The sequence below is a fragment of the Cottoperca gobio genome, chromosome 11, assembly GCF_900634415.1.
Source record: "Cottoperca gobio chromosome 11, fCotGob3.1, whole genome shotgun sequence".
Classification (NCBI taxonomy): domain Eukaryota; kingdom Metazoa; phylum Chordata; class Actinopteri; order Perciformes; family Bovichtidae; genus Cottoperca; species Cottoperca gobio.
The window spans coordinates 15,608,318-15,627,693 of NC_041365.1; the positions used below are offsets into that span (position 1 = coordinate 15,608,318).

Genomic DNA, 19,376 nt, shown 5'->3' on the forward strand with positions numbered 1-19,376 from the left:
ACACATAAAAGAACACAGAAATATTCAGAAAGAATACTTAAAAGGGCAAGGGTAAAAGAGAAAGCGAGCGCTACTTACCGTGAGGGCTTGTCCCGTGGCACACACACTAATGGGCCAGCTTATGGCTCGGCAGAGCGAGGCGCAACAGGTGAGAAGCTGGTTGTTAGCATTCTGCATGCCACTCTTCATTCTGACTCCTATCACTGCACTGACACTAAATTATCCTGCTGACCTTACTTTAGACTAGAATAAACTCAGAAAAATAAACTATGACACCTTTAAACTGAAACTGACAATGGCTGAATTATCTATATGGCATTTTTTCACAATACACACAATTTCTAAGAATTTCTTGTTTTTGCAATATACTCATTATCATTGGCAACACACTGTGACAGGTGTGCCCTGCGAGACACCTTATGATTTCCACTTAAACTGACTGAACAGTAAACTGATCTCTAGATTTAGTGTGTTTATAAATGTCCTGCTTTCTCTTCCATCTCATATTCTGACCCCGTGCTCAGAGCTCAGGTATCCACAATTCCCTTTTGGCTGCTGTTAGTGGTTTTCAAGCAAAATGCTGGTTTAAAGTTTCACACATTAATAGTATGCATTAGAACAAACACAAAAATTCTCATTCACACACACACACACACACACTCTTGTGATCTGGACACAACATGCTCAAATGGTGAAGTGTTTTTTTCGCATAGCTGGCCTCTGGTGCACTTACACTCTAAACTTCTAAGAGTGACTTTTTAAAAACCGTCTATGATTCAGTGAGTTTCTTTTAAGTCACATAAAAGTTCCCTGTAAAAACATACAACATTCACATAGTACATAATTATGAGGTGCAGTTGTCAAGGAATAGGAATTATCCCCAAGGATTGCTTTAAACCTGACATTTCTCACACACATTCAATCCTTTTTTGACCGATGTCTGATGTACCACATTGCATAACCAGGAGAGGAACAATTTTACGAGCAAGTGAGAGCTGACTGCGATTGTGTGATTGGTCGACTGTACATGTATTCATGGTAGTAAAAATAAATGCTGAAATGTAATGTGTTTACTTTATGCAGTGGCATTATTTTACTACTACATAAAGAAAAGTAACATGATACTATTCTGTGGCTACAGAGATGAAGGTGCGTCTAATTTCTAACGAAGATGATTGTTTCTAACGATGGATCTACGAGTAGCGGAGCTCTACAGCTTGTAGCTAACTGCTAGCATGACTTGGGCAGCGCTGCAGCTGCTCCAGTGCGGCACCACTAAGGCCATGTATTAACCATGTTAGCAGTTCAGCAGATGTGTTTTCTGATGATAATGACAATGATGATGAAGATGACAAAAACTAAGGTGAGAAAAGTTAATGAAATGACTGCAGGCTTTTATGAGAACGATGTGAGAGTGTAACACTCCATGCTAAGGTCCAATTCAGACAGTGTCATCCAGTGAATTCTACTTTGCCCCTCTGTGCCCACATTTCTACTGAAAGTGTTATTTCATTCTTTTTAAATCTCACTTTCACTACAAAATGGGCTGCAGAAGTGTTTTTTGACAAAGACTACAACATATTTAGACTCTAATATTCTAATATTTTGTATCTTCCCCTTGAATAACAAAGAAGGAGGTCAAACTGAAAGTGCCAGAAATAGCAAAGGTTATTTTTAAAATCATCTGAATACACGTCTGAAAAGGGTCTGTGATGTTTGTTAAACCAAACCAAGCCAATGAGTGAGACTCGTCAATAGTGGTGATTTGTCAAAAATGCACACTGTGAACACACAACATGCTGTACAACACACACACACACACGCTCTTGCTGGCCCACATAATGAAGTCACGCTTAGCTCGCAAGCGTATTCAGAGCAACATTTTTCACAATTACATTTTGACAAGCTTGCGAAACCCGAAAAACACATTTTTGTCACACATCTGCTGTCCCGCCTCTCCATCTCGGCCCGTCCCTCCAATCAATATACCTTTCTCTCCTCCTCTTTGGCCAGTTGCTGCTCCAGCTGCTGCAGCTTCTGGGTGGAGGTATTACACAGCTGGTTGTAGGTGGCCGTCAGCTCGTCCTGCTGAGCCTCCACATTTGCACGCTCCTCCGGGGACAGCCTGGAGAGGACACAAGGGGAGAAGGTTAGAACATGTGGGGTTTATGTGTTTAATGTGTGACGATATGTACGTTTCCCACAGTATATTTGACATATATTTCAATAAATTGTCAACGTTTCTTAAGTTGGGGATCTTTTCAGACTCAAAAATGGTTTGTCACTTTTCCAGAAGGTTAAATACTGGAACCCACCACTTGGTTCAAGAACAAGCTGAAAAATACAGCCAAGTACATGGATATTACTGTAAACCTGTCCTTTTGAAACATTCTCTTGATATTCCCCTACTTACCACTAATAAAGAAACCAGAATTAACATTTTTCTGATTATTCAGAATTTCCATTATGAGCAGCTAGATGAGCATGCACTGCTTGTGTAGTGTGTGAGAGTCCATGTGTGTTGCTCTGTGCTAGATCATGAGACACAGGGGAAAGTCAAACCGTATGTGTAATGAATGAGATGTCTGTGCAATGCGTGTGTCCATGTTATCTGAACTTACTTGCTGGCCTGTTTTGATAGCAGGAAGACCTGCGTGCTCCTTATGGCTTCAGCCACTTCATCTTTCTTGGCTGCGAGCTGCTCACTGATGGCCTGCAGAAGAACACACATGCACGATCGCTTAGTGCAATACAACCACCATCAACTCCCATTCCAATGTGTCAATCAAACTGCAAGTTACATTTTATTCATTAGGAACCACTATCCTTTATATAGATTTATTACATGGCTTTGTTGAATCCATGATTCTGATTGGTCAATTACATTCTGCGGTCTGTTTCTTTATAGCTGCTATTAATAACCGACCGTTCGATCTCTGGAACACTTTGTTTGAGCACAATTTTTTTTGTTATCAATATTTTGAGTCAAATGATTGTTTTGTTTAGTAAGAAGTTGTGTAATAAGTGGAATAATGTCTCCCTGTACATTATCCCTTACATGTTTATATATATATATATAAGGAGTTGTGAGCTGCACAGAACAAACATCCCTACTGGACTTCTTGGATGTAAAATGTTCAAAAAGGCATCTTGTCTGTAGGACTGATGTGTATACTATATAATAAAATATTAGATTTCTGTTGTACCTGCTGAGCAGCAAGGGAAGACTCGGCGTTGGGTCCCCCAGTCCGTCCCTGGAGGCCTTTGACCCAGCCCAGCAGGTCTGAAACCTGCCCCACCCTGGCCTGCTTCTCCTCCTCCACCTCTTTCTGTGATTAGAAAATTATATTTGACAAAATAAATCATAAAACAAAACATTAAATGAGAACTCTTGTTTTCCTGCAAGACAAATTCTTCTCATTTTGAAGCTACAATGATTTAATATAACCAAAACTTCAAGCAAGAGAGCGATATATAGTGAAACAAACCTCTTCTTCTTCTAGTCTTCTCAGTGCATCGCTGATGTACTTTACATGTTGGGTTGTCAAGGTGACCAAGGCTGTGTAGCGTGTGCGCAAGTCCATGAACTGCAGAGAAACATTATGTATATAAATATGCATATAGAATAATTATCTTAATATTCAATAATGTAGTGATATTAATAAAAATAGTACTGCTGACTCTCTCTTTCCTTACCTCATGAGTGATGGCGTCAGAGGAAGAGTGCATCCTCCTCCTCTTGACAGGGGTCTTTTGTGTAGATTCTACGAAGGCTCTGTAAGTCATCAGCTGCAGCTCGTAATCCTACAGCACACAGCCATGGTGGGACGTAGTAAGTAAAAAAGTAGCTGTGCAACCATAACGTACTACTGCTACTGCTGCTGCTACTATTGCTACTGCTACTGCTGCTGCTACTACTACTGCTAATGCTACTACTACTGCTGCTACTGCTACTGCTACTATATATTTTTTGTATTACTTTTTATTTATTGACTCAATTCATCTATGCATGCACTTTGTCCTCCAGGATACAAACTCATTTTATCATAAAATATCAATAAAACAAGACAAACAACATGCCATAACATAAGCATCATATATGAATCCAATACCAGTATTTTTAATTGAGGGAAAAACAACAAAACCAGAAAACAAAAATGTAAAAATAAATAATGTAATAATAACAGTAAGTAAATAAATAAGAAAATAATCAATTGAAGTTCATATAATATGAAATAATAATAATAATAATAATAATAATAATAATAATAATAATAATAATAATTTAATATTAGTTTGTAAACTAACACTTAAAAACAAATGTTACTTATTTGACATGCTGTTCCTGAAAAAGAAAACAGAAAGTCTCTTACCTTCACTGAGGTGCAGTACTGTTTGGAGTGAGTCTGGCACTCGTCTAGTTTAGTCTGGTTCTGTTCAATCTCAGCTACTAATGCCTGAAGAAGGGATCAGCCAACAAAAAAAAGAAAATAATTTACTGTCAGCTACAATTTGTAAGTTTCCTTTTCTTCTTCTCTTTTTCCCACTGTACAACATTTGATGTAAACCAACATTTCTAAGTTTGACTACTTGATTAAATCAATCCATAACATTGTATTATTGTCCCTCCAGGTAACCATGCATTCAGAAATCAGCGCGACTCACCGTCTGCTGGGCCAGTTGTTCCGACAGCACTTTACTGTCGGTCTGTCCAGGTTGTGTGTTTTCTTGTCTCTTTGTCGTTTCTTCGATCCAGTTGATGAGAGCAGAATGACCGTCTCTGTACTGCTGCAGGGCCGAGCCCACAGCTTCTAGATCGCTTTGTCTGCAGTAAAAACAAGAATGTCAGAACATTTAACACACATGAAATGTTCATGTTGTCCCATGCCTAATACAGGGTCAAAACATCTTTCAAGATCCACTTTATTGTCATTATGCACTTATTAATCCTTCTTTTTCCCCTCATCGTCACCCTGTCTTGCTCACCGTGTCTCCATCTGTCTCTTGACTCCGCTCCACCTGTCTTCCATCTGATTGGCTCTCTCCTGGTAGCGCTCCAGCTCGGGGCTGCGGTCTGGGTGGAGCCTGCTCAGCTGAGATGCAGCTTCTTTGGCCCGGCCTACCTCCGACCGCAGGGACTGAAAGACGCCTTCCTGCTCGTCAAGCTCGTCCTGCCACATCTGGAGACAGAGAAAATGGAAAAGATTGGGAACAAATGTTAGAGTCTAAGAGTTTCACCACATGAAGCATGAGCTCATGTGTCAGTGTGTCCCTTACCCCTAGTTCATCTCTGAGCTTTATAATAGCCGTTGTGTCGGCGGGAACAATGTCCTCTTCACTTAGTCTGCTCTCGTTCTTCCTGACCTGGCTCTCCGCTTCATCCAGGCTACGCATCAGGACCTCTACTGTTTTTAACCTGAGGAGGAAATAGGAAAGGAGACATTTTATGAGTGAAACCTTCATGTATGTATTCTGAGTGAACCGATAAACAGAAGGAGATAAAGCCCACTAACTTTTCCAGGTATACAGACGAGAGGTTGTGCAGTTTGTCTGTCTTCTCCACGGCCTGGTTGAGCTCAGACCGGAGGACGGGGATGCTGGAGGAAGACGGCTTCTCCTCGAAGAAACTGATGCAGCGCCGAGACACGTCACCCAGACTGGAGCGCATGGCGTCCAGCTCCGACTGCAGCTTCTGAGCATGAATGTGATTTTAAGTAAGCCGTGAGTAAGAGAGCAAAATGAGGGGATGTTATGTCCTGCTGACCAAAAGTAATTCAAATAATAAATGCTGCCTGTTGTTTTAACCACAGACTAGATAGATTACATTAGATGGATTAATGCAATACGAATACGAGGTTAAACTACGGGAGCCCTGAAAGTCGATTGAAAAATAAATCTTGTGATCTATTTTCTAAGTCTGATCTAAATTGTTTTCCGTTCATGACTTAACAGTTGTTTTGTCTGTGAAACAGTTGGAAAGGTTTTGACAGAATAATATATTCAAACTTTCACAGATTTCTTTTTTTAAAGAGTAAAAGAACAAGCGCAACTTTCTTTTGTTTCACCAGAAAAATAATAATTAAGGAACTATATTATATTATCCTGGTAAAAACCTTTTTCCCACCTGTTCTTAAGTCATACACACAACAGAGAACCGTTTAAATCAGACTTAGAAAATGAATCACCAGAATTATTTATTTCTCACTTGCCTCGTAGGGCTTCTGTAGGAAATCTATATATAAAATATACAATATATAAAAATCATATTTCAAGATGCATTAACTGATAAAGCTGGATATTAACATCATGAACAGAGGTGTAATTGCCTGTTGCAACCAGCAGATGGGGCTCAAACTGACCTCCTGCTCTGCTATCTGGACAGTGTTGTCAGCACTGTCACCTGACAGCCGCCTGGGGGGCGCAGTTTGAATGCCCCTCATCAGTCTCTGCTCGGCGTCATTAAGGCGAAGTGTGATGTTCTGCAGCTCCGACAGGTACGAGCGAGACACTGACTCATCCTTCTCCACTGGGCAGGGGAAAGAGAGACGAGAAGAAAGAAAAGGTTATTTTGGGCGTGAACAGCAACACTGCAGCCATTTGCTTGTTTTATATTCCATCCCTACGAAATGTCGTGGAGTAGAATTATAAAGTGGCATGAAAGGAAATACCCCCAGGTTAAGTAAGAACTTCAGTAGATGTATGTACGATGCATTTGTCTCACCGGTCTCCATGTTGAGCAGCAGGTCCTGGCAGTGCTGCTGGGCCTGCTGAACCTCCTTCTCCAGCTCTCGTCTCTCGCCCGCCGTGAACACGGAGCTCTCTTTGCTGTCCGACAGGAAGTCGGCCAACTGGGACTCCAGGTGATCCAGGACCTGCTGCCGCTCTGCCGGAGACTGACAGCGCACCTGACAGGCGAGACGCAGAGGGAGAAGGTGAGTGAGACGAAGCAGAAGAGGACGGAGACATTAGAACAGGAGCAAAGAGAACAAACTGAGTCTCACCGTGTCCAGGTTCCATCCGGAGACGGTGCGGATGTCTTTAAGCAGGTAGTGCCAGGACACCACACTCTTCATGTTCACATGCAGCTGATGCCAAAGAGACATGACCTTCTGGTACAGCTGCTCCGCCCTGCACACACAAACACAACAGTGTTGAGACATTTATAAAGTTTTTCATTCTGACTGTTCTGAAAAAGTGACTTTAATGTTACACATGAGTTGCAGAACAACACACATATTATACTTTCTGCTTCTCTTCCTAACTGAAGAGGGATCAGAGGGATTAGTCCCCAATGATCTGGAGTTGTATTGTGTTAGTTTGTGTCTTGTGTCGTTTTGTCTGCGTTTTTGTTTTTAATGTACGTAACTTTACTTACTGACATTATGCTACATACATGTCCCTATATAAATAAACATTACATAATTGAATATATCATAACCCTTTGTTGACAAAATGACACCAATTAGAACAACTAGATTTCTAAAACATTGAATGAACCTCAGTTACATTTTGGTTTTGTTTATATTTTGAGGAAAATACTCAAAACAATGTCAATTCCTTCATTTGGAAATGTTACACACCTGTATTGTTGTGGTTATTGTGTGTGGCAAGAATGAACATTCATACAATCCTATCGTTCTTACCATTTACATGTTTTAATTTGGAAATCAATCCACACCTCATCCCCAACTCTACAACGATCATTATCCTGTTCACTTTCACAACAACACTATGTTCTATCTCCATCTTCCGTTTCACGTGCGTCTCACCTGCTGGCTGTGTCCATGGCCTCCTGGTTCGGAGGTGGGACGGTGAAACACACGGAGGGGACCATGGCCTCATTCCCCATCGTACTGATCACCTTCCACTTGGTCCTCTGGGAGTTGTCCTCCAGCACACACTCCTCGCCTCGGGTTATTGTGATCTGAGAGGAGGAAGGGGGTGCGGGATGGATGCAGAAACAGTAACAGAGAGAGAGATAGATCGAACATGAATGAAGGGGGGATGGAGGGAAAAAAATTATGAAATAGAAAGGAATGGTTTTAATGGTTAAAAAGAAAGATGGCGGAGGTTAGACAACAGGATGGATGGAGGAGAGGTCAGATGAAAAAAAGAAGAATCGGGAGGAGAGAAGTGAAAACATGTAAACCAAAAGCTGATAGCAACAAACTCATAATGCAACACAAAATGCAAACATTCATGACTTTCATGAAGTTAGCAGAAGCCCTAAAATGATATGACATTAGAGACCTTGACATGTGAACAATGCCATGTGGACTGGAAGCAGCTTTTCAGCTCTAAACTGAAAGCTTTTTATTGTGAAAGCAGTGAATATTCTCCAAACTGAGGGTTACCGATACCTGGGCTGAGTTTCATAAATCCACCGACAAAGAACAGAACTAGTACTGACATGGTGATTTAAAGAAACTCAGCACAGGACAAAAACAAAGAGTTTGGGATTAGAACATTCAGTTTTAAAATGAACACAAGGGAAAGCAATAGCTGTGGGAAGAGTTTTAGAGCTGCACATAAAAAGGCTACTTCTGTACCCCCCCCGTCCTCTCTCACCCCCTCCCTGCACATACACAGCATCAATAATGCACAGCTGTACACGTACAGAAAATACATGAAATGTAAATTCAAGCTTAAAGCTGAGACTTGTTATTGTCCGACTGAATTTTAAATTCAGTGCGATTCAGCTCACTGATTGCAACCTGCCCTTATCAACGCTGATGCAGGAGCTAAACCTGCGACTGAGATGTTATCGTCACCTTTCACCTCTGGTGCGTTCAGCATGACAGTATTAGTATGTGCAACAGGAGAGTATGGTGGACACACACAGAGAAGTGACAGTGCATTTGTTCTCCTGTCTAAATTCCTGCTTCTTTAAGATATCTTCATTGGGTACGTTCCGATAGCCATAAAAAGATTTAGAATGTCCAAATACCGACAAAAAATCCAGGATGTCCTACTGCATCCGGACACATTTTGCAGAATGCTAGTCAGCATGATTTTCTGACTACACTAACCCACAATCCTTTGCGCAGCGTGAGATACGTCTCGTGGACTGAGCCGCTGCACAGACAGCTGACTTGATGACGACTGCGTTCCAAATTGCATACTTTTTCTTTTTTCTTTAAATTTCACGCCTTGGACTGTGAAATGTGAGGGTCAAAGGCACAATGTTATGACGAGGTCCCAATTGTATGTATGCTGCATGCAACAGTACATACTTTTTAAAGGCAGCTGCAGTACGTACTTAAAGTAATAGAGAAAGAGTATGCGATTTATTGTCGCTACTACCACTATCTAGTGCCAATAAGACACGACAGGTTGCCATGTGCACATGCAAAGGTTGATCCATGTGGTTTCATTTTTTGATAAGATATCTAAAAATAACCACAATTTAGCATTTTGTTCTAAAAAGAGATTGGATTAGGCCCCATATCTTCTTTCCAAGTATTGTTTCAGGGTAGACAATCCAATGAATGGAAGGTACAAGGACACCTAAAGCTTAACTCTTTTTATCCCAAGACATCTACCAGCTATCAAACTCACAGTGACCATCAGCGGATAAGAGCGGAGCAACCAGGGCAGTGCCGTGTGTGTGCGCTGTGTTACAACCTGAGGTGAGAGAGGGAGAATATAGGCAGCTATACCTGAACGTTAGTCTTGCCAGCCCAGCCGACAGACGAGAGGAAGGGAAGAGGATGTGGAAGAGGAGGAGGAGGGAGTGAGAAGGGAAAGGCACAAAAGGTACATGAGGGTATGGAGAGAAAGGAGGAGAAACAGGAAAGTGAAGGAGAGAAAGATTACTGTTGTGCACATTTGTCCAGCACACACTGCTTTGTTTTAGAAGAACTTTCAGCTCTGTGTGCATCTTCCTTTTTTTTAGATCAGTGATGTGGTAGAAGACCAAACCACCTTCCTTCTTCACCTGGATACAACACCTCACATACAGTATGCTTCAATGAACTAATTGACCCAGAGGAATCTAACACGGCAAACTAAAAATAGCAGCATAAAGAGTGCAGCATGTCCAAGCTGCGGGAGTGCTAGGTGCTGGTATTCAACTGTGTCCGCAAAGGGGATGAGACAGATGTATAATTTATTGGCTTTTAGATTCCCTGAGGACATTACAGCAGAGAGTGAGAGGGAGAGAGACTTCACTTGTGTGTTATATAAAGGGGGGAATCAATGCAGTTCTCTTCTCAATGATCATTTCTTTACTTGCAAGTGGCTATTTCTGTCCTTTTTACAAAGATTTAGTCACATTTTTCTAAAGAGAAAAAAAGGCAAAGATCATCTACAGTAAGAACTACGTCAGTGATAAAATCTGAATCATAATCATTGTGCTCATTCAGCTTCCAAATTGAGCGCTGGGCTTTGTACTCGCCAGGTTTCTAAAAGAAAGAAAGAAATCCACTGCTGTAGTCTATTCATCAATATGGACCACCAAGGCTGAGCGAAGAGTTTGTGTAGACGTGCTCATCAATCTAAAGACAAAAAACCTAAATGTCACAGCACGGAGGAAGGAGCTCAAATAGAACAGCCACAAAGTGGATGTGGAAGGGAGCTCGGAGAGGAAGTGCAGGGCAGAGAGGGATACAACAACAGAGTGGGTGAGGTCAGTGGTGAGCTGGTGCTGCTCATATACACAGTGTGTCACAACCTTGTCCTGAAAGGGTTCCTTATATTCACTAACACAGGGATCTGAGAGCTAAGACGGGGAAAGCAAGACCGGCCTATTTTAACTCCACTACATTAACCAATTTATAGGTTTTTAGTATCAGAAACCTACAGCAAGGTCATGAAGTGTAATATATGGTGGCTCCCATACCTCTATCTGTCTGTAGTCGCAGATGGCTTTGATGGGTGTTGTGGCTCCCAGGGTGCTCTCTGCGTTGCGGGGCCGGAGCTGCACCACCGTCTTGGCACGGCCCACCAGGCTCGCCACCGTACTCCGGTACTCGATCAGCTGCTCCTTCTCCTCCTACAGGACAGAGGACTTCATTAGAACTGTCAATCATTTCATGTGGTAGTTAGTTACACAGATACAAGGATTCATTATACCGATCCTTTTCATCGGGTTAATAGTCTGTCAGTTATCAATGTCAGTTTAATTCATCAGGCTGTGAGTCGTCATCAGTAGCTGTCACTGGTTTATGTAGACTGTATAGATTAACAAATAGAATACATACCAATACTTGTTAAAAAATATCATTTTTGCCCTGAGAGGCAAGTGGGAAAATACATTCTGGGGATCCATTTGTTTTTGAAGTCTGATCTAGATTGCTTTCTCTCAACGCACAGTCATTGTGTTTATGACTTAAGAACCATGAAAAACAAAGTTTTAGCAGGTGATTTCTTTTGGGTGTGTTTGTTGCTGTAATACTAATTTAGGCCACAAAAGTCTTAAGAGCACCACTACCCCATGTTTTAAATTGGAATGAAATAATTCAGGTTTTATGTTCTTCATGCACTCTAAACACAAGGTACGTGAAACGTGTGTTAGCAAGTTATGTACAATGCTGTTTTGTCTTATATTATATTTTAATCATATCATTCTATTTGTACCCAGAAGTTAGTATTGCATCAACGGAAGCTCAGAAAAGATAAAAACTAAAAACTTCACCTGTTTTCACCAGATCAGGATCACAAGTCATAAACACAGAAGAGAAAACTATTTAGATCAGACTTCAGATATCATCCTGACAACTAAACAACAGTCTGCAGCCGTGCTAGCAGCTCTGTGAGGCTGAACTTAGGCACAGTGGTGCTTTGAGATAAATGCTAATGCTAGCAATCTAACATGTTCACAATGACAACATGTTGATCTGTACGAGATATAGTGTTCACTGTTTTAGTTTAGTGTGCAAGCATGCTAACATTAGCTAATTAGCACTAAACTCAAAGTACAGCTGAGACAGTTCAGTTAAGTTATTCATTTTACACCACAAGAACCAAAGCAAATCATATTAAAGACATTTCTTCTGTTAGAATATAGTGCAATATAGTGCTGCACATTATGATTACACTGTTATCCTGTGGCCCCTGAGATGAGTGGACTCAGCTGCTTGTGTTAGCTTGGGCGCTAACCATTAAAGATTTAAAAGGTGTGCTCTTCACCCTGACAGGCAGATTTACATTTCATCTCTGTCTCTCCCGCAGCAGAGCGAGTCATTAAGGATTCATTAAAGAGAGACACAAACAGACAGACAGGTAGAGAGGTACAGAAAGAAAGAGATTAATTGAAGGAGATGAAGAGAGCGAGGGAAGCTAACAGGGGGGGGCCTGTGTAAATAACTTATACATTACACTACCAAAATGAATTTCACACTGAGAGGGCAGGCGCCGCAGTCAGCACTACGATAACAAGCGAAATGACGAGCTAAGAAGAAGCACAATTAATAAGGAGATGTTAAAAATGTGGGTGCGTGAAGAATTCCAAATTAATTATCACCACACGATCAGCAGCAATCACTCTGAGAACAAGTCCACCATCAGAGAAGCTTTAATGAAAGATGTATCTCATCTTTAGTGCCAGTAAGTGCTCGTGAAATCAAACTATATATGTAGAAATAGTTTAATATCAGTTAACAAAAAGAAATGTAACAGAGTGCAAACCGAGCAGACAATGACCCTAATCTCTGGCTGAAAGATGGTGTCAAACTAAAGGTTCAGTTGTTTGTTTGTTAATGTGCGATTCAGAAGCAGTCTTTAGTATCAGCTCCCAGTGAGAGATGGAGCACAGCAAACTGGAAACTGATTAACACACACGTGCACAAACCGAGGCAGGCGAACAGACACAAACACACGCATATGTGTAAACACTGTTAGATAGCATGTGAATATAGACACATACTGTATGTAACAATGCTGGCTGCACACGTGCCTGTGAAAAGAGCAGCTGTTTGTGACACACACACACCTCTTTATGGAGAGGAAACGCTCACTGCTCTGGCCTGTGGAGCGTGGCCCACACTAACTCTGCCATCTGCTTGAAGTCAGAGGTGTGTGTGTGTGTGTGTGTGTGTGTGTGAGGAAGGTGTGAAGATGGCAGTCTCACAAATGTGCCACAGGGGGGATGATGCAGCAAAGGCACTCTCTAACTAACATATAACTTCACCCTGTCATGTTGCGTGCTGCCTCTGCCTGAGGCCGAGCACAGTCAGGGGGACACTGATATGCTAACAGGACTTCTTTCTTGTCTTTTCTTTCTTTATGTGCATGATTAAACACCTAGAATACAGTAATAGGATTCCTGTTCAGGGACGTTCCTCATGGACTGTGTATGTTTGCTCTGTGCACGCAAGGTGGACAAGCAAATGTTACTTAACATTCAGCAATTATCTAGATTTATATACATGTCCTGTGAGTCAATACTCAAAGTAAAAACTTTGCTGCTTGTAACTTTGTTTCCAGCCACTTTAAAGAGCATAGGATGGAGGGTGGGTTTGGGTAACAGTATCCAGAATACATAGTAAACTTTGCAAATGAGGAACTTTTATTTTGGAAGGAAAAGCCTTTCCTGGACTGACAGTATTGAAAAACAGAATAGTCTTCAATCAACTTCTACTGTCCGTCATTGAGCATATATAGAGTTAAATCCAATATCATCGATGCGTAGTGAAAACGCACATCGTCATCTTTAATGAATGCCTTTATTTTGAAATTCCCATTGCGTGCCTGTGGCACTTTATAAGTGAACTAACAGGAGAATTATTTTTATTCTTTTTAGTAAAAAGAATAGATTGTTTTTCTGTAGAGATAGAAACTGAAGGGGAATAGATACCATTGAGTCCTGCAGCAGGTCTTCCAGTTTGCTCAATCTGCTGTTCTTGTCACAGGTGTACTGTCTCTTGATGGTTTCCTGGAGCTGGCGCAGGTACGACTCACAGTCCCGAGCATCACTCATAAACTGACGCCAGAGACAGAAATAAAAAGGTTAGCATAATTTTCACAGAAACCAGCAGAGTTGGCATGAATATTGTTTTTGTACATATGCCGTTTAAAAACACACGTGTACAGACTTACATACATATTATGTAATTGTCTACATAAGACCGAGGTCATTATGTGGATTTGCAAAGACAACATAACTATATATCGTGCAGATTTTGCAGATTCATTTATATTTTTAACTTGAACCAAAGTATAATGATGTTTGTTGGTTCACCTGAAAGTACGAAGTGTTATCTTTGAGATGCTGCTCCACACACACACAGAGCTGGTTCACCCACTGCCACTGGGTCTGCAGGGCTGCGCTGTAAGCCTGATAACATGCAGAGAGACGAGAAGAGGGAAGAGAGAGCGTAAAAGTGCTTCCAAGGGAGCTACAAGGCTATAACAGGGATTGTTCAGCACAGATAGAGTCTTTTCTGCAAGGCTGAACATAATTCCAAATCAGTACATTATTCAAGTGTTTTTGCATACAGTAGTTTTCATTCAGTGTTTCTATTGGATATAATTATAATTCCGTACTGTTTACCAAAAAGGTTTACAAAAGGTCATGATTTACCTTCTGCCCTTTTGGATCTAATTTGCATTTACAGACTTTAAAAAATGCCACAAAAACAAAATATCATTGAGTGCACAGTCGAGTGGAAAAAAGGAACATTTTAACAAAAGCATTTGTGTTGAACTGTTCCAACAAATGAGCAGCGGAGGCAAAAGGGAACATCTTTAAAGTTCAAGAGTCTAACTGAATGAAGTCATGGCCTCACCTCCACAGTCTGTTTGGCTGGATGGTTCTCCAGACACAGACGGTTGGCTGTTTCCTGCAGCGACCGCATCACATCTTGTTTTTCATCTAGCTCCAACCTCATTTCCTGTAAACAGAGCAGGGAAAGCCGGATGGTACAGCACATTACAGGATTTGTATGGCACTGGCCTGATGTAAAAATTGTGCCAAAAAACTTGGACAAATGTTTCTTGTGTAGAAGCTGTATAAAGGGAGCTTGTTGTGTGTGTGTTTTCCTTTCAATAAAGGAGACATCTCCCAGAGGTTTGTGTTCTGTAAAGTGTGTTTTCTAAATTTGACAGAGAGATGTCGCACCACTCCTTCACTCACGCTGTATAATTCTCTCTTGGCGTTCATGTTGGTGTTGTTGTCGCTCCAGTCGGAGGCAATCTCCTCCTCCTCCCTCTCGTTGAGCCAGATCAGCTCCTCAGTGCAGTGCGACACAAACGCGTGCAGGCTCTCCAAGCTCCGCAGGCGCCATGACGAATGTTCCTACGGCAACCACACAAACAAAGATCATCGTCATGCTGATCAGCAGTGCAGAGAGACGTTTAAAAATAAAACCATCCTCTAATCTCTGGTGGTTTGGATTGTCCTGTTGATGATGGTACATTCAGAGTAAAGCACTGTGAAGACCAAAACTTAAGAAAAATAAAAAGTACAAAAATGTGAATTTATTTAACCATTTGTGTATGTGCTTTTATAATAAGAATGCATCTCTCAAGAGGCATTCATCCCTTTGTTTTAAATTCCTGCAGCATATATATTGTTTCATCATATTGCTTGCAGTTATGGAAATCACCCGTACGACGTATATCAGGTCATCTTATCATTTAAGTTGCGTCTGTAAGCACATACATACAGTAAAACTCACAAGCATTCCCCATGTAAAACCAAACATATAGAGGGGACAAAGAAACCAGAAGAGAGAAGGGGGGGCATTTGGGGAAAGGTGCAAAAACAGAGCAGATGCAGAATTGTTTGGTATTAGCATGAGAGTCCTGTCATGGTGTAATGGGATTAACTGAGGAGGGAGGGGAACTGGGAAACAAAGAAGTGTGTTACACCCCCCCCCCCCCCCACACACACACACACACACACCCACACATCTTTATCTGAGACTGACCAGTAGTTTGCAGTATTGGTGCTCCAGCTTGGCCAGGGTTTCACAGTAACTGCTCTTGAAGTTTGGAGATACTTTAGCCTGCAGGAGAGGACAGTGAAGCATTCTTAGAAACCACAAAATCTCAGCTGAAAGATGTCTGTGTCATGCATAAGTGATGTGTGTGTGTGTGTGTGTGTGTGTGTACCTCATAGCTGCGTGCCTCCTGTAGGCTGCTCATTAGATCTTCGACGGCAGTGTGTATGGCGTTGTGCTCTTGGAGGTTGTTTTCTACAGAGGGGAGGTCTGCGCCCCACTCGGCTCCCTCCAAGAGCTCCTGAAACACACAGGAACACAGATCTACTTCATATTCAACATTCTCATCCCATTATTATCTTGCTGTTTTTGATATTTTATGAAATTATGGATGAATGAATCACATGTTCCCCCCTCAATACAAATACTTTACAAAAGATCCTCTGCTTTATGTCATTGTACTGAATATTGTTTGAGAAACTGTAGTTTCATAGAATAAAACGAAAAATGAAGAAAACAATCCGCATATTATTCGATAATGAAAACAATTGTTACTTTCATCTCTAACTATAACTGTTACAGTGACGGACCTGCGTCTCCTCCACCCATCCGAGCAGCTCGTAGATGAACCTCAGGCTTCCTTCGTCCTCTGAAGAAGACATGGCCACCAGCTGGGAGCGAGCCGTGGGTCGCCGCAGGAGTGCGGCACCGACTGCACCCACAGCCCCCACGGCTCCCAGCAGTGTCTGCCCCAGCGTCAGGCCAGCGTCTGAGGCTCTCTGGCTGGGGTGCTCTGCCCCGGTGGTGCCCAGGGTCTGGGAGAAGTGGCCTTTCCTGTAGACGCTGGCGCACTGCAGTCTGAGGGAGACCAGCTCCTCTTGAAGGCAAGACACTCTGGTGATGTGAGACAACGACATACAGTTACTGGAGGGGACACTGATGCTGATTCTTTGTCCGAGCTGGTTTCACTTAATGATGCAGTGATTCAAGCGGTGAGCCTCTCTTTAAGTCTCCTACTATAAAGCCAGGAATGTGTTGCTTTTCTGTGAGGTTTGTGGGCAAAATGTTATAGGGTAATAGGTCAAATAATGCAAAACGTCCTTAACTTCTAATTATATTTTAAAAAGGGCATCACACAAATGCAGATTTTTAAAATGGCGATTTCATGAAGTTGAATAATGGCAGTCTCATGGAGCTGACTGCTGAAGATGAGCCACAGGATGAAGTTTCTCTTTGTCACCACTGATTTATGTCAGAGCATCTTTACACACCTGATGAACAGCAGAGGATTTAACTAGGCGGGGCGTGATATTGTTGTGTTGACTGTGGGTGCGTTCACATAATATTAACACAATGAGATTTTAGAGAAATAATCATCAGTAATGTGGAAGTAAGAACTTAGTGGGTAAAAGCAAATAATAGAACGGCTAAAACAATCGGCTGACTTGAGAAAGTTACATCCCGTTACTGTAATGCACCCTTACACAATATAAGCGATATTACAATATCCACAATCTTTGACGGTAATATAATATAGTTACAGTATAGTATAGTCCTAGATAGAACACATTAACTGTAGCAGATCATTAACAAAGCATCAAACTCACCTGAACACCAGCTGCTCCACCTGGTAGTATTTCTCTTCTTGGAGGACTTTAAGCTCCTGGTTGAGTTGTCTGATCAGAGACTCGCAGTCCTGCAGGTAGCAGGCCAGCTCTCTCTCGCACTGCACCGCCTCGCCGCTCTCCAGTCGGGACATGTCCTGTACACCAGAGCAGGCATGGTTTTGTGAGATTTAACTTTTTTGGTTTATTAGCCAACTCTGCTTGAATGTTAAGCTTCTTTTTTTAATGAGCTATTTTATAAAAAAAAAAACAGAGTAAAAATGTTGTTTAAATAATTGGCAACTGAGCCCAAAAGATCGAGACAAAGAGGAAAGAACTGGACGATTTACAGTTTTTAAAGAAAGTTGGTGTCCAGGCAGCAACAGACAGACAGACAGACAGGACAGACAGAGAGACAGAGAAGACAGAGACAGACAAGAGACGACAGACAGAGACAGACAGACAGACAGACAGACAGACCAGACAGACAGACAGACAGACAGACAGACAGACAGACAGACAGACAGACAGACAGACAGACAGACAGACAGAGGAAAGACAGACAGACAGACAGAGAGACAGAGAGACAGACAGAGGGAAGACAGAGAGACAGACAGAGGACAGACAGACAGACAGACAGACAGACAGACAGACAGACAGACAGACAGACAGACAGACAGACAGACAGACAGACAGACAGACAGACAGACAGACAGACAGACAGACAGACTGTGTTTGCAGAAATCAGGGAAAGTGGTGAGGAAATATTTATTGTCCCAGAAGAGCACCTGCTTTTACAGTTTGTACACATTATAAATTACCACACCAAATTATCCAACTACCATAAACCCGACGACCCTGCTGGTGTGTGTCAGTTAGTACTCACAGCCTGGAGTGTGTTCTTAGCAAGGGTGAGTTTCTCCTCACAGTCCAGCGCCATGTTCTGGATCTTATTCGCCCTCTGAAGCAGCACTTCCAGCCTGAACACACACACACACACACACACACACACACACACACACACACACACACACACACACACACACAATGAGGAATTGAACGGCAGCGTTAACTGCATGCATCCTGCTAAAGTAGATATTTTAATCGATTTGTGGGCGTGAGCATGTACATGTGTGTGTGTGTGTGTGTGTGTGTGTGTGTGTGTGTGTGTGTGTGTGTGTGTACCTCTCCACAGCCGGCCGTAGAGCCTTCTCTCTCTCCAGCATCTCCAGGATGAGTTTGCCCCACTCCTCCTCGAGGTCATTGGGATGGAGCCCCTGAGGGAGCTTAATACGACCGAACTCTATCCACACCTGGACACGCACACAGTGAGTATATACTTAACATCCCATCATGCTTCAGTGGAAGTGCACACACACAGTTAAAACACTCAGACACTAACAAACTCCATTAAAAAGCCTTCATTACTCAATTTTAAAAGAGAGCTGATTTGAAAGTTCTGTGGAAATGCACCAACTACCACGTGTAGCCTGAGTTTGGAAGTGTGTTATTTGTTTCTTTGTTACACCGAAGCAGAAAACACATTTTGCTGGAGGGGATGTCAAATGTTGGAGACAGCGTGGGTTCACTGAATCAAATCTCCGGCAGATATTGTGCAGTGATAAGACCTTTCTGGGCAGAGTTTCAAAAAGGACTTAAAAGCGTACTTAACAACGATCTGCTCTTGCAATTATCCACACAGGTCACTTCCTAAATCCCTTACAATATAATGAATGACATTTATGTTATGATAAAAGATGACTTTTTCTCTTTATCTTCAGAAAAATGTGTTCATTAAATCTGGAACAAGAGGGTTAAATATGTAAGGCCGTAGAGACAGATTATGTGGAGGTATCGATTGAATGACGTTTTGATTACATTGATTTTTATT

General features: G+C 41.9%; 1 protein-coding gene across 1 annotated transcript in view; it reads right to left on the bottom strand.

Annotated features, from left to right (window-relative positions):
• Positions 1-19,376, bottom strand: part of macf1a (microtubule actin crosslinking factor 1a) — a 116,211-nt gene that overhangs the window by 86,285 nt on the left and 10,550 nt on the right. The window contains 26 exon segments of the mRNA XM_029443822.1: positions 1,990-2,125; positions 2,622-2,713; positions 3,207-3,329; positions 3,489-3,587; positions 3,697-3,804; positions 4,374-4,457; positions 4,666-4,825; positions 4,987-5,180; positions 5,278-5,416; positions 5,514-5,692; positions 6,360-6,526; positions 6,722-6,905; positions 7,002-7,128; positions 7,770-7,924; positions 9,660-9,671; positions 10,841-10,993; positions 13,796-13,921; positions 14,180-14,275; positions 14,727-14,831; positions 15,074-15,235; positions 15,870-15,947; positions 16,054-16,182; positions 16,472-16,775; positions 17,489-17,643; positions 18,372-18,465; positions 18,671-18,798. Of these exon segments, the coding sequence (XP_029299682.1) occupies positions 1,990-2,125; positions 2,622-2,713; positions 3,207-3,329; positions 3,489-3,587; positions 3,697-3,804; positions 4,374-4,457; positions 4,666-4,825; positions 4,987-5,180; positions 5,278-5,416; positions 5,514-5,692; positions 6,360-6,526; positions 6,722-6,905; positions 7,002-7,128; positions 7,770-7,924; positions 9,660-9,671; positions 10,841-10,993; positions 13,796-13,921; positions 14,180-14,275; positions 14,727-14,831; positions 15,074-15,235; positions 15,870-15,947; positions 16,054-16,182; positions 16,472-16,775; positions 17,489-17,643; positions 18,372-18,465; positions 18,671-18,798 (3,489 nt within the window).